The sequence below is a fragment of the Taurulus bubalis genome (genome assembly GCF_910589615.1).
Source record: "Taurulus bubalis genome assembly, chromosome: 20".
NCBI classification, from domain to species: Eukaryota; Metazoa; Chordata; class Actinopteri; order Perciformes; family Cottidae; genus Taurulus; species Taurulus bubalis.
In genome coordinates, this window is record NC_136608.1 from 12,391,774 (window position 1) to 12,407,930 (window position 16,157).

At 40.9% G+C, this 16,157-nt stretch overlaps 1 protein-coding gene across 1 annotated transcript; it reads left to right on the forward strand.

Annotated features, from left to right (window-relative positions):
• Nucleotides 1–4,862: 4,862 nt before the first annotated feature.
• Nucleotides 4,863–15,727, forward strand: LOC306752078 (sortilin; the record flags this gene model as incomplete). The annotated part of the gene is made up of 21 exons (XM_079235776.1): nucleotides 4,863–5,099; nucleotides 5,547–5,609; nucleotides 5,886–5,962; nucleotides 6,064–6,160; nucleotides 6,862–7,029; nucleotides 7,222–7,295; nucleotides 7,529–7,575; nucleotides 8,109–8,245; nucleotides 8,368–8,451; nucleotides 9,116–9,176; nucleotides 10,399–10,551; nucleotides 10,968–11,065; nucleotides 11,181–11,280; nucleotides 11,669–11,843; nucleotides 11,954–12,147; nucleotides 12,724–12,916; nucleotides 13,003–13,119; nucleotides 13,920–14,064; nucleotides 14,168–14,274; nucleotides 15,261–15,378; nucleotides 15,478–15,727. The coding sequence occupies 21 exons, from the start codon at nucleotides 4,863–4,865 to the stop codon at nucleotides 15,490–15,492; spliced, it is 2,460 nt and encodes an 819-aa protein (XP_079091902.1). The 3' UTR covers nucleotides 15,493–15,727.
• Between the last annotated feature and the right edge of the window lie 430 nt (nucleotides 15,728–16,157).

Genomic DNA, 16,157 nt, shown 5'->3' on the forward strand with positions numbered 1-16,157 from the left:
GACAGTGACTCTTGTTACAACCGTCGTGTTTAGTGGCTTTTATTTGTTTGGAAAAGGAAGAGAAGCCGATAGAGTCATGTTTTTAAAGCACATTGAATATAGAAGATTTAAAAAAAACTGTTGAATGCATCACTTTGACTACAAATATTGAAAATGTTTCACGCACCGCAAACCAAACATCAATTCTGACGTCAACATAAATAGTAAATAAAAAAGGGGTTACTTTTGGGTTCATTATGATCCGAAATTATATATTTCCAATTGCCTCAAAATGCACCAACACCCTGGTTCTTCCTGTTAAGTGTGGTTTGAGGAACAGTAGCTTCCTTTCCAGATATTCTTTCTCCTTATACTCGAGTCATTTTCAGCCAATTCCTGTTCTTAAAATCCTTATGTACAACAATAAGTACTAAACATCCAAACGGTTGTTTGAAATTGTCCAAAAATAAATGTCAACATGTATTTATGCGTGCATTACTGCTATCAAAAATGTGAATAGCTATCTATCTAGAGTTGAAACATCTCCAAAAATCCCATGTATCTTCTGTAATAACACAATCTGTAATAACAAATACCCCAAATGTATACCCAACGAACCCAAAAACTGATGATTTTTTTCCCCTTTGCAGCCAGTTGTAATTTACCACAGGGAACCATGTTGGCAGCAGTCCTCAAGATGTACTTTATTGGAACGGCGCTGAGCGTCCTCGCAGTCATTTATGGAATAGTGGACTCCTTTGGTGGTCTGATGTACGCCCAGGACCATCACTACATCATGGACCAGCAGACACAGAGGCCGCTCTCCTCGGGCAGCCACCGGATAGGATCGCCTCTGACTAAAACATCGGCTCATGAAGGGAAACATCTTGGTCACGCTTTTTAAATGGCAGCTGGATGGACATTCTGGCTGCTGTGGCACTGGATGGACAGACGGGACATCACTGTGATGTCTGACTTGTGTCTGCGTTACACAAATTGTTGATATGGTTGCACTGTCCCACAGCGTGCCTTTGTGTTTTTTGTGTATGATATCATGTATATCAAACGCATATAGCAGTTTGTGTTAAAGCAACTACGGACTTGATAGGAAATGTTACAGCACTACTGAACAATTTGCACTAAAAAAACAAGAATGTTTTTTTCTTTTTAATGTTCATTTGAATGTTTATTTTTCTGAATAAAAGGATGTTTGAAGTGTTGCATCGAGTACAAACTGCAGCCTCTTTAAAGAAACTGTTTACTGAAGAGTAATAGTTATAGTTGGAAACCAGGCTGACTAAAAATAATAGGATGTTGTGAAAGATACTGAAAACCATTTCAGCAGTGATTTAGGAACTACAGATAGTCTAGCTCTCTCGGTCCCAAGACAGTGGGTACAAAAATTGACCCACAAGTTATTTTCCCCTTTTTTAAAAACAGTCGAAGACAAAGCACTCAACAGGACTGTAACAAATTAAAGTCCTGTTTATAAGGACTGATTCATCCGATAATAACCGCATGTAACGTCTCTATGGCAAACCCTGAGACATTCGGGTCCCAGCACGGCCCAGGCCGGGGGGTAGACAGGAAGAAACAGTTTAATGGGAGCTCTTTCCCTTTTCTGATGGGCTGGTTGCGCAACAGGCACGCTGTGATGAGGCTTGCCTGGATCATTGTGCCTGTGGTCTATTAGTATGTATACTGACAATGAAGCAAATGGATGAATCAGTGTAATGTGAAGACGATTGCTCAAACGGACGAAGGCAAGGGGAGTTATCACTGATGTTTAGCCTCATTTTAGTATATTGTTTGACTTCTACGGGTCGGTTTCTGTGTGCATCAGTCTCATTGCTCTCATCAGACCCAGATTTTAGTGGTCAAAGGTCATGTTTTTTGGGGCATAACTCAAGAATATGGGAACTCTAGTTTTGGTGAAAGGGAAAGTTTATACTGCCCATTCAGTACATTCGTGACGTAGAGCCGTTAAGTACATGTTCAAACAAATCTTTTACACAGGATCGGCAAGCTGAACCATCTGAATCAGGAGTGTCTCTCGCTGAGTCAGAAGCTTGCAGCAGTGGAATTCCCCTCTGTGAGGACTGAGGGCACCGCGATCAACTCAGCCGTGATATACAACACATCATTCAGTGGGTGACAGCTCGTTAATGAAAGACTGTGCAAGCCACAGAAACACAATGTACAGAAGGGAACAAAACATCCACCTGAAACAGACTGAACTGACTGCTGAGCTAAAGAGTCAGAAGCAGAAACAGTAATGGCTGACAGATGTGAGATGAGATAAGATAAGTCTTTGTTGATCCACAGAGGGAAAATTCAGTTGTTGCAGCAACACAAGGACAGAAATAACTACATATACACAGAGAAAAGGATATAAAGAAAAGAAAAAATACAACAACAAAAATAACAATTATAGAATTACAATGCAAACAGTACTCGTGACCTGAGTAGTACTTGAACTGTTATAACTAATAGTGCGATACTCTCTCAAGCAAAGGGACATTGTGATTATAGCAGTGCATAATGAAGTGATATGATACCACCAACTAACAGTGTACAGCAAAATAGTGTAGGAATAAAGTAAAATAGAACATAAGGTGAAATGCATTGATATACAGTAATGAACAGTACAGCAATATAGCACAGAATATGGTATAGAATATAAACAAATTATAAAATATCAGCATAGTATAGTATGATTTATAATGAATAAAACGAGTGATAATGTTGCATGATCATGGGTGCTACTTTGGCTTTGAGCGGAGTGAAGCAATCACTTAGCTTATTAGACAGAAAATAAAGAAACTGCGTTGTCAGCGACTTTAAATCTTTGGATTGAACAATTGTAATTTTCCTGTGTATCATCACACGGCCAGAAGCACGACCCAAATGAAAGCGAATGAATGCTCCATATCTGCTCCGTGTGTATTTAGCAACTTGTTTTCCAAACTAAAGGACAACATATGTCCTTGGCGTTTCATGGCATGCAGTCCCTCCTGGTTTACCCTGCTGTTGCTCTGTGTTGTCCTGTCTCCAGGCCTGCGGGGCAGTATTAGTCAGCACACCTGGGCCTGGTATGCTTTGTGCTCACAGGCCGGAGTAGCAGACCCTCCATTACACTCATCCTCTCCCACACACCTCTGCGTTGAGGTTTTTGTTCCAGTGTATTTATTTGAGCAACACGAGACCTATGCAGACCACTTTCCCTCCTCCAGCCCCTTCACCGCTGACTATACAGATGTGTGCTGCCCCTTTGTTCCCATCGCAAGATGGGCTGTGGTTTTTTTTTGTTGATACATTTGTTGTAAATAAAAGCCTTTATTATTTAGAATACGGTGTGTCTCCTGTTTTTGCAACATATTTAAGTGTTTTCCAGTCCCCCAAAAAAACATTGGCAGGATACCAGTGTTTGTCAGTGCTTTCCAAAACGGTTTCATATGACCCGTAAAAAAATATTACACAAAGCTGTTTCAGGAAAGCCCAAAAAGGCTGTTGCAAACTGTGGGTATTATGGGAAGTGTAGGATTCAGCATGTATTCAGTTTGACTGATTTGGGCAATATGACAGGTCTTTGAGTTTTTTTTCCTTAACTTGACAAAACAAAACAAAAATAATGGAGCTTGAAAAGTTAAACCTCCATTAAGCTCTCCCCAGTCAACATGTTTCTCTGTCCTTTGTTCCTAGTTTTCCCTCAGGCCGAGGAAGTGTACCAGTTTGCGTCAGGGATTACAGTGACGGTTACGGTGGTAGAACATGTTTCATGTTTTTAAATAATGTACCACTAGTTCACACAAGGTACCAGTTTTATACTTGGCTGATTTGACCTCTCCTCATGTTGGTGTCTGATTCCAAGCAAACAAATAACCAAACAAGAGCAAAAACAAACAAATACATTAATTAAATAAACAAACAGGGGAACAAAATAACTGCATAAAAGGACATACAAAGACAACATAACTTAAAAGCAATTCTATAAAAATTATTATAGCTTGTAATGATGTACATTTTTCTCTAATTGGGTCTGATGGATTATTTCAGGAATTCAACATCTGAATGGTATTACACTATTGAAGGTCAAATACACTTTATTCCATTTTAAATGGTTCAAAACATAAATATGAGGTGAATGTAAGATTGAATAAACTCAACATTGAGGTAATCTTTTCCCCATGGTGGTGGGATAAAGTAAACGACCACAGCTGTGCCAGATCAGCTGCTGGCGAAACAGCTGTGTGTCTCCAGACTTCTTGGTAAGAAGCGGCTTCAAACATGCATGTGGGATACTTTGTCGGTTGACTTTCAGGCATTGGTTTGAAACATTACTGCAGCCAATGCTACCATTAGTGGTGAGTAAAAGCGATTTGGCACCTGCCTGAGACTCAGTCAGCTGGGAGCGCCATGCCGTCCTCTGGCGTTCACTTGTGCCACTACCAATACAATCCGGAAGAGCAGTGCTCCGTTATGCTGCAACCACGCCCCCTTAGAGTGTCAGAACTTCTCTATTACTGCGATGTGCGATCACACTTTTTTAATTGTCTTTATTCTGAACGCACATATTCACTTCGCTCTGATTCCCACATGTACCTTGCAAATGGCCACACGGTAGGTTTCCATCAAACACACTTTGAAGTGCAGATCCTCCCAGCAGCTCAGGTCACCTGGATGCGGGCAGAAACACCTGCTGGCGGAGGACGCACTACTTCACACAGCACTTTTTTTTTGTTGATGTGAAGGACCCGTCCAAGCTCGTCCCACCCACACTTGCTCTCAGAGCGCAACACTAATAACCGAGTCAGTCTCGTCAGCCATCTCGCTTTCTGGTCCTCTTATTTTTTTAGTGAGGTCCCCTTATTTTCTCATCGGATATGATCTGGAGACTCGTGGTCCTGCACGTCCTTCTGCTGGGGGCTGAAAGCAGCAGCCGCCGGGGGAGGACAGTGACTTTCCACCGGACTCAGCAGGATGACATCCAGGACCCATCGCGCGCACGTCCCAAGAGGGACACGAGCGCCAGCAAGCCGTTTCACGGACCCCCCTTCACCTCCTGCCGGACCCCCCTCACCCCCGCCGAGCACAAGGTTCTGGGTACCAACACCGAAGAGGTGAGGTGTGTTTGAGTGAAGTGCCATTGTTCTGAAGCTGGGAAAGGGGTTGGTGAATAGACAGGGAGCAAAGTCATATGATCTTTATTCATTTGCACTTGTTTTATTAAACGTGGAAAAATTAATCTCAGATTCTGAATGACTTTTCTGAAAGAAAGTGATATTTTGGGCTTTTTTTCAAGGTTAAATATTCCTTCACGTGACATTGTAATAAACACAAATGGAGCTCTGACATGCACATAAGTTTCAGGATGCTTTTGAAATGATGATCAATATCCTTCCATTTAACTTTTTTGATAACATTTATCAGCCCATTAACCCCATTTGGCAAGCATTGTTTTTTTTACCCTCACATGATGTGTACATTGTATATCATGACTTTTTTTTTACTTCAGAGGCGATGCTGTCATACTGTATGTGTGAACATCTCTTCTCTCTTTCTCCTAGACAAGTTTTAACGGGGATGACGGCTTCTTTGTAATTCTCACATGGGTGGGCGACGGCACAGGGGTGAGTATATTAGCATTACAGTAAAGCACAAGGTCAGAAACTCAGAATTCATACTGACTTCTAATCTGTGGTTGTGTTTGTGGTTTATTTATTTCAAAATATTACATTTATTTGTTTCTTGTGAAACATTTAGATTTTAAACTACCTGAAGCTCGTTCATCATTAGAAATAAAAAAAGAGCGTCATACTCAAATTGAAATGATATCTTACATAAATCTCCATAATTGTCTGAATCATATTCAGACATTGTTTTAATGTTTATCACACATGTCATAGGTCGTCCTGGTGCTGTCAACATTAAGTGCTCCAATAGATTCCTTCATGGAAGGCGGCTCCTCACGCCTTTATCGAAGGTGAGTTATCTGATACATCACAGGAAACAGAGAGAGCCGCACACCCTGAGTAGAGCTCGGACAGGCAGTGAAAACCTGTTCTTTCTTTCCTCTCTCATCAGCACGGATTATGCAAAATCCTTCAAAGACATTTCCCATCGGATCAACAACACCTTCATAAGGGAGGAGTTTGGAGTCAGTGTTGGACCAGGGAGCTCCGTGAGTCAACGCTGAGTGTAGTGAGGGATCCGTTAAGGGTTTCTGTTGGGGAACCGCGCTGCTATCTATACCCGGGGAGGAGGGTGTGATGTTCCCTCACTGAAAAAGTGTGAAGACATGTCTGGTCAACTTGTTGCACATCCTCAAACCATGTAGTGCTCGTCCTCAACGTGTTGTGGGTGACTTTTTGGCACCAGCAACAGTATCATGAAACATATTCAACAGAGCTCATCTTGTCGTCCACATTAAGATCGAGATTAGCAATTTCCCGACTGCGGGACTATTACCCTTTCAGCCCTAACCCTATTTATTGTTTGAGTTGTGTTTAGAGGTTGTACATGGGGATTATATATTATTGTAGCCCTGATTTTTATATTTAATTTGATACCTAACATGTTTTCTTTGGGGGGGAGGGGATTTCTACCATAATTTTTCTTGATTTTCCTGATATAAAAGGGTCCTCTAATTAGGGCTCAACATGATTATTTTATCTTATCTTTCCAGCTTTGTCGACATCTCGTGTAATTATAAATATTTGTGATCCGGGGGAGGTTTGAGACACAAATGTTCAGGATGAGATGATGTAAAAGATATTTAATTTTTTTGCATTTTTATGAAGCTTTTAGAAAAAGAGAATGCAGTCGGAAAGCGATGTGATTTTGTTGTTGCCTTTGTGTTCAGTAATTGCTTTGAATGGACAGGTGATTCTGACAGCAGACATTCCGGTGGTGGATAACGCCGGCGGGATCATCTTCACCTCCACGGATGCCGGCGCGACCTTCAAGTTCATCCAACTGCCCTTCCACCTGGCTCAGCCGATCAAGTACCACTTCCTGAACCCTCACTACCTCGTGGCACTCAGCATTGATGTGAGTCTCACACGGCTTTAAATGTTGTTTCTCTTACTTGCTTTCTTTTTAATCCTTATGTCATTCACAAGGCCATGGGGGTCTCTCTTGCTCTGTGTAATAGCTGTATAGAGTTATGCCCCCCACCCACACACACCAAGCGCACACCTTTAAGTGCAGGTAAACACTCCTCTGCTCCTTCCTGACTTGCAGGGCGGTCTGTGGCTCTCTCTGGACTTTGGCGCCAAGTGGACAAAAGTTCACGATGGAGTGCATTCTTTCTCATGGTGAGAATAAACAGGAAGCAAAACCACACAGTAAAGCGCCTAAAAGAAAGCACATGTTCGAGATGAACCATGTACTTTATAAAGCTGAAGGCCATATTGCAAATTGACTGCCATGTTTTGCTTGACATGAATCAATATGCAGTGTTTTTTTTGCAGAAATGGAAAAGTAATTGGTAGAAACGGTTCTTTTGGAAATTGTTGTGACACTTTTCTTAACTTCCTCTTTCCATTAGGGGGGCCGGCATTAATTTGTTCTTCAGCTGCAGTCGAACAGATGCAGGTAAAAAAAGTTGTATGAAATGCCCGTTTGATTTTGACGTTTGTAGAACAATTTCCCCCTCTAGATAATTAAAGAAGGCACACCTCTAAACACAAACATTACATCCCAGTCAAACTGTAAGACAAACATTTGCCGTTTTGTCGTCTGGTTTCATGTTTTTATTTTGTTATGTTGTGATCATGTAAGAAAGACCTTCAATAAAATCTGTCATTGAAGTGCAATTAAATCTAATTTAAGAAACTGTTTGCTGTTCAGTTTGGATCTATATTGTCTCAAAAGAGGAAATCCTTTCTGCGGCCAGCAGAAAACAGTAACAGCACTAAAACAATAGATGACTAAAAGTGTGTTTGCTTATCATTATGAAACACAATAAAAAAAGAAAAGAAAATCGAAAAAAATCGGACAAAAAAAGATTTAAAAGATTTAGTTTTTCAGCTACTATGCACTAATATGGTGCTTAATTAAGGGGAAGGGGAAATCAATCAATAAGAGCCGTGAGCATCTCATATCAGGCTGGCTACTTGCTTCCACAGTTGAGGCAGAAGAGAGAGGCGATTTACTGCTGAAGAGGACCACAGACCTGGGGAAGATCTTCACCACAATCCATGAGGACATCTACAGTTTTGGCTACATAGGAGTCTTTCTCTTGTTCTCCGTGATGGAGGATCCGGTAAGATGCATGAATACGAAGCCTTTTAGCAGATTTGGTAATTAGATCACATGAAAGACCACAAATGTGATGCGTACATAAACAAGCAATAACAACCCAGTGATGCATTATTTTGCTCCCAGAGATCCCCTCGTGTCATGTACTTCTCATCAGACCAAGGAGACACCTTCAGCCGAGCGCTGCTCCCTTCTGCCTCCACTGAGCAGGTGAGATTTAAAAAAGTCCTTTTTTAGAAACGGCCACCTTCTGCAAGCTTGGTTAGCTTAGTCGGGCTGGGTATTAAACCACACTGCTTGTTTGGTGTTGATGAAGCAGAGTATCCAAAAATATCAAGTGCCGACTTGTGTTGACTTATTCTTTGATCAGATAGTTCCAGATTTCAATCAAGTTTTTTGACAGGTTCAAGTTTTAAGACTATTTTATTTTAGCACAATTCTGGTATGTCTGCGAAGAAATGTGGCTTCTTTTGTATCAACACAAGTATTGAGATATTTCAAACGATAACCTTCCAGATAACTGTACAGATGGTTATATAAGCATCTTTTGTCGCATGTTTCTCTTGCACTTTTGAGTCAGACTTGGGTTTGAGGAAGTTTTAAACTCTCAGACACACACATCCTTTTTTTTTTCTTTTTTCGGTTTGCCTTGAGTAAAAACAGCGATGGCAACATTTCCTTCTTCAACACCAACAGAACACACATCTGTTCTGGCGAAACACCCGCCCACATACACACCTTGTTTACAGCACAAACACACAGTCTCTCTCACGACGATTAGACAAGGTTTATATAGCGAAGATTAAACCACTCATCACAAATGTAATCATTATTTTTGATTAATTGCAGATGTTCTCTCTCTCTCCGTTTGCAGTTCTACTCCATCCTGGATGGAGATGAAGATATGCTCTTCATGCATGTGGACAACCCAGGAGGTGACAGCCAAAAACACACACACACACACACACACACACATAATGCGCTGTCCATATCTTCTGCTCAAAAGACATACACACCTTAGAAAAGCACCTTAAAAACAAGCTTGATGCATATTCCTATATGCATAATCGGTGTTGTGACGACAACATTAATTCATAGCTCTCTCAGCCCCTTTTGTTGTAATGGAAAAGCTCAACGGCAAAGAGCGGACTGGTTTCACAAGTTCTTGGTGTTGCTGACAAATCATTCCATCACACTAAGATTGTGTTTGTGTTTGCAAGTCCAGCTGCCCAGTCTTTGTTCCTTTCTTTTCCTCCCTCCCCCTCTCTTTTTCTCATTCACGTCTATTTCTGTTTCTTCTCACATGAGTATTATTTATTTGTTTCCCTGGCAAGTGCTCCAGGTAGTGCTGTATGGGTGAGGTGTTCATGGGACTTGTGTACTGCCGAGATAAATAGGGGAGATATGGAGGAGAGGGGCTTTATCTTTTGTTGGCTGGAGGGAGGGAGATTTAGTTTACACTGCAAAAGCTGACAAACATATCTCGGGATCAGGGCGTAACATAAGCACGCACACACACACACACACACACACACACACACACACACACACACACACACACACACACACACACACACACACACACACACGAAACGTAACCCCCCCACCATCACCTCCCTCAGCTGAGCTCGTCCTTCATGGCTTTAGCTGACTCGTGTGTGAGCGTCACACAGTAAAAATATGATTGATGATGATGTTATTATGCTGATGTTGAAAGGTTTGTGTCAGCGTTGCATCTGTGGTTCCCAGGTGCCAATTCTCTATTTAAAAAGTGTGTATATAGCTCCCTTATGATTCCTTTTCCAAGGAAAACAGACGGGCAGTGTTTCACCTGGACCTCGCTGGCTGGCTGTAGATATCCCTACAGCACAATACATTGACACATTTTGCATTCTTTTAAAAGTACTTCTTCACATTCTTTTGGTAATGATAGTTCATTTTTTTTATGTTTTCAACTAATAATCTTGCCAGATCACATTTTTAACATCAATAAATCCCCACTACATTCAATTAGAGACATCACTATTACTACAGCTAACACAAGACAATCATTCTGGCTAACTTTGACCCTTGACTTTACATGAGTAATCATATGTCTGTCTTACTGTAAGAGATTCAAGTTCTCCTTTGTTTCTACTGTATTCTGTTCCACCACAGACACTTACTTTGGAACCATGTACACATCAGATGACCGAGGCATCTTGTTCTCCAAATCCCTGGAGCGCCACCTGTTTGAAGGCCAGAGGAAGAGCGACTTCACTAACATAACTTCACTGAGAGGAGTCTACCTCACTAATAAACTAGATGAGGGTAAGGCTTTTCCTGTGTCATTTGAGCACCTTTTACTTAGTTTCTACCAATACAATTGGGCTTTGAATTAATTATTCTATTTTGTGGTCCAAAAACAATTAAAAGCGCACAATTGAGACACAATGTTGACATGTTCCTGTATTATTATGAGCATGGGAACTGTACTTTATTTCAAGTCAAACCCACATCGACCAGTCTGCTGTTGTAACTCACCAGAGCACCAACTGTGTATTATTCCACCACTGGAAATAGTCCCCAGCAAATGCACTACTACAGACATTATGATAGTCTATTATGATAGTTTCATCAACTGATATATTTAAACTAAAAGTTTGAACTACCTTCCTTACATCCAACTGCTTGTTTGTACACAGTTATTTGTTGAAGTATGTCCTTAACTATGTGTTTTGTTCCAGATGGGCGTATAAGATCTGTCATTTCCTTTAATAGAGGAGGGACGTGGAGACAACTGAACAAACCTGAGAATGTGGAATGTGGGGAGCAAGTCAACAATGTAAGTTATACAGTATGTAGAAATATTGAATTCCAGTCTTCATGTGCATATTAACATCATATTCTACGCATTAGTGTTTGCTACTAAAACATCATATGTGTGTGTTATTCATCAGTGCAAACTTCATATTCATGGAGAGCGCAGTCGCCACATCCGCATCGTTCCCTTGGTGGCTCTGTCTGAGCCAACGGCTATTGGTCTGGTTATCGCTCATGGTAATTTAACAGCAATGTTCTTATATTTACTTCAGAAAAAAATGTGTATATGTACAGTTAACAAGACAACAGGGATACAATGCCAGACCATGAATTCAGACCATGAATTATACACGAATAAACACTTCAGAATATAGATATGGAATTGGCAAATTTGGTATAAATGCTACCAATGTCTGCGAATTTTTTTATTGTTTGGTTGATTGTAAAATCCCATTTGGCAAGACAAGAAGTGAATAGCATAAATATCACCATGAAACTTCCCCAGCTGATTATTTACATCAAGATTGTTTTCTTCTTTCTCTGGAATGTCTCACCAAAGCTTTTTAGTCCTTATCTTATTAACTCAAACATAACGTTGATTAAGATGTTCTCCTCTCTTCTCCAGGTACTGTGGGTGACTCTCTGTCATCGTCGGAGCACCCAGATGTGTTTGTCTCCTCAGACGGGGGTTACACCTGGAGGGGGACACTGAGAGGTCCACACCGCTACAGCATATTGGACTCTGGGGGTCTCATTGTGGCTGTGGAGGACCAGCGTGAAAGACAAGTCAAGACTATCAAGTACCGAACAAATACCTTTACTTCACGCGCATTGACACATTAGTTGTGTTTGGCAATGGAGGGCAGAAATATACTTACAACATACTTTTGCCACCATTTTTCGTCCCCAGGTTCTCTACAGATGAGGGCCAATGCTGGAAGTCCTACAACTTCACAGAGCAGCCCTTCTTCTTAGCCGGCCTGGCGTCCGAGCCGGGGACCGAGGCCATGCATGTCAGCGTGTGGGGCTACCGTCCCGAGGCTGACGGCCAGCCCATGTGGGTGGCCGTCGCCATTGACTTCCAGAGCCTCATTACAAGAGAGTGTGAGTCACGAGGCCTTAATGCCATCTACTACGATGTCTATTCTTCCCCGGGCTCGCACATGCTACCATCTGGTGGTAGGTGCATCGAGTTGTCTCCAGGGAGGTGGAGCCTGACAGCAGTTTCCTATAACAGAAACTTAGCAACCCAAGACCTAGGACTTTCCACAGCCTAACCTTCTGAGAACCTATGAGACGCATAGGCACTATATGTTCCTCGTGTTGTGTTCTTTGATTTATCAATCAGGATGGATGGTTATCAGTGATGTCAGTGTTGTGGGTTGTTTGGCCACTGCCAATCCAATCTGATCAAATAACTGCCCCACAGTCCTGATGAAACAATAGCTGTTAGAACTGTAAAGAATACCTGACATCCAATGGGAAACTTGGATTTGGAATCACCCCTTGTGCAGGGCTGACATCAGTGCACACACTTTTATCTTCTAATGGAAAATAAGCATTATAATGGGTGTTTCCAGAAGAAACCAAACTTTTTGACTTCTTTTTGGTTCCACTTTACCAGCAAATATATAATGATTGTCAGTGACGGTTCTGATTGTTCGTCATCTAATTGTTTAGGTAATGATGAGGACTATGAGGACTGGTTGGCTCATGCTACTGACGGAGGAGACTTGAAGAGAAACGGCTGTCTCCTGGGTGTCAAAGAGACCTACCGGAGGCTAAAGAAACAGTCTGTGTGCAGAAATGGCCGAGGCTTCGTGGTGAGCAAGAAGCAAAGCCCCTGCCTGTGCACCAGAGAAGATTACTTATGGTGAGTCAGTTTGCTTGTGATTATGTAGATATTATGACTTGAGAACTGTTCCCTCTGGAAGCCCTGACCTCTGCCCTTTTCAACAGCGACTACGGTTACGATCGTCATGTGAACACCTCAGAGTGTGTGAGACAACGCAGGGCTGCAAATAAAACCCTGGAGCTCTGTCTGGACGGAGAGGAGGATGAGCTGCTGACAGCAGGGTAATAACAGGCACTCATTTTTTTAAATGAAGAGACCCTCTTCCTGTGCGAGTGACAGCGAGTGCAATTACTGACAGTGGCAAGCATGTGGCAGGCGTCAGTCAGGTGGCAGGAGTCAGGACAGTGGCAAGCGAACGTCACTCGTTCGGCACCTCTGGCGTGTTAGTTTAAATGTATTTAAATGTATTTTGCCGTCTCTTATTGACACATTATCAAACTGTACATGGGAAATAGTTGAATAAAGAATACAAAAAATACAAAGAAATAAAAAGAAGCTGCCAAGCTCAGTGGGTGGAGCCACATTTCCTGGGAACACCCATTGGTGTTACGACAGATCATGCTGCCGTAAATCAACTGAGCCCCCGTTCTCTGTCTACATCCTCCAAGCAACCTCGTTGTACATTTTGTCATGATTTTGCTGGTTTTGAAACAAAAAAGAACCAAATATACTCTTTCCAAATACTTACTTTTATAATAATTTACAACAATCGGCTCAAACAATGAAAATAAATCACCCTTTTTAATATCAATTAAAAACTATCAAAAGATTTTTAAACACAAGTTGAATGTCAGTAGATGCCACGAGCTGCCAGTGCCAATAGTTCTCACAGGAGTGCCACGACTAGTCAGAGACGTGCCACCACTAGGGGTCAGACTATTGCCACTAATCAGAGACGTGCCACTGTCCTGACACCTGACTGACACTTGCCACGCGCTTGCGACTGTGGTGCCAGTGCCACAAGGAGAAGCTCGGCCTTGGTGTCCTGTGCATGCTCACACACGTCTGGCTGTGTTTGTAGGTACCGTAAGGTCCCGAGTGATCGATGTGAGGGGGGATTCAGTCCTCAGCTCGCAGTGCAGACAATCATCAGACCCTGTGGTGTTAAACCCAGCCCCGGTCCACCTGCCAGGTCCTCGTCTCCAGTCACACATTTTGACACGCCGGTTAGTTGCTCTAATGAGTGTGTGTGTGTGTGTGTGTGTGTCTCCTGTCAGTTGTTCATGAAGTATTTATGAATATAACATCTTGTGCTTGTGTGTTTCCAAGCGAGAGAGGCTGGTGTTGATCCTGGTGTGTTCAGGAGCAGGGGTCATCGTCCTGGTAGCTATCGTTTCCGCCGTCTTTGCTGTCCGAAGGGTGGTTTACAGAAACAGGTGAGCTACCCACACGTCTGTGCTGTGTAGATTTATAATAATTTTCTATGCCTTACACTGTAAATGAAGAATGTCCATGTGTAAAATATGAATGAATGAATGAATATATACTTTATTAATCCCTAAGGGGAAGTTTTTTTGTCGTCATCAGTAGCGCCTTACAATTGAAGATACAAACACACAAGATAAAAGATCAAATATATAAAGAAGCAACAGGGATGAAAGATATATACAAATTAAAATTAAAAAAAAATATACCTATAAAAAAATATAAAATATATACAATATATATATATATGACTTTATTTTAATTTGTATATATCTTTCATCTTTATTAAAATAAAGTCATATATATATATATATATATGACTTTATTTTAATTTGTATATATCTTATATATATATATATATATATATATATATATATATATATATATATATATATATATATATATATTTAAATATACACAATAAAATAGAATAGAATACAACTAACTGGAGAATATATTTATATTTACAGCCGCAGAGTGTATTCATTAATTAAGTAAATTAGATAAACAGTAGAAAGTGCAAAAAGCAAAGTATGTATGGTACAGTGATGAATTAATCCACAGAGGAACAAACAAGCGGTAACTTGTTACAAAGCCGTATTGCTGTCGGCAGGAATGTTCTCCTTCCTTATTGCAGCGGAGCATGAGGAATCTCTTAGAGAAAGTATAAAATATGATACTTAAGAAAGAATATAAACAATAAGGGCGAGTGAACCTTATGAGATTGTGTTATGCTTAATGGGGAAAGTCACAGTTAGTTTAGTTAGTGTGTTCACATAGGAAATGTTGTAGGTAGGACAGGAATGTGAAATGAAGATGAGCTCATAGTTCTTCTCAAAATGGGTGCCGTGCCAGGTACCCCTCTGTACTGAAAAACAACTTCTCCAGGGGAGGGAACTTGTGCTCAGTCATTCTGGTTTTATGTTGCCCTCCACAGGTCACCAGTTTATCGTTTCTCCAACCTCCGGATTCAGGATGAAGATAACAGCGCCACAGCCAATCTTGAAAGCGCCACCAGCAGCAATGGCACGGTCTGCCTGCAGGAATCAGATGATGTAGGAATTAACACTATCATAGTTTTAAGATATTGTTTTGGACTCAAAACCTGTCATTTCCCCATGTGTACTAATACCTTTGTGTTCTAATATCACCAGGATCTTATCGAATGACACATGACATGATTCTATGGATATACTGAATATTCAAGATTGGGACTAGCAGTGCTGAAAAAGACTGGCAAAGGATTTTGTTGGATGTATCCCTGATATTTTTTATAGGTGCACCCTTTGTGGCAAGTTCTGAGGATTTGAAGGATGAGCATGAGAATGTCTAATTTATTGAGCTAGCTTAATTTCATTGTGTTACTTTGCTTTCTCTTTGATTTCATTTGTACAGTATTTTTTTGTATTTAAATGTTACTCTGTGTTGCACCACGTTTTTACTTTCTGTTTAGTGTGAAAACATTCAAGACAATCCTAAAAATGTGCATTTGTAAAAAAAAAAAAAGAAGAAGAAAAAAATGTCCAGTACATAAAAAGATACAGAATATTGTTACAAGTCTGTTGCAGTTTTTTTTTTTTTTTACATTACATGATCGGATAGTGGTTCTCAAATGGGGGTACTTGTCGTTGTACCCCTGGAGGTATGTGAAGGCACTCCAGGGGGTATGTGAGATTTGTAAAAATATATATATTTAAAATTAGCATCCATAAAAAAAATCGCTAAAAAATATTTAATAAATATTCAATAAAAATCAATGTAAGTTCATAAACTGCTACTGCAGCGGCTGACTCTGAAATCGAAGGCTGGCTTGATCTCGTGAGAGTATCGTTGA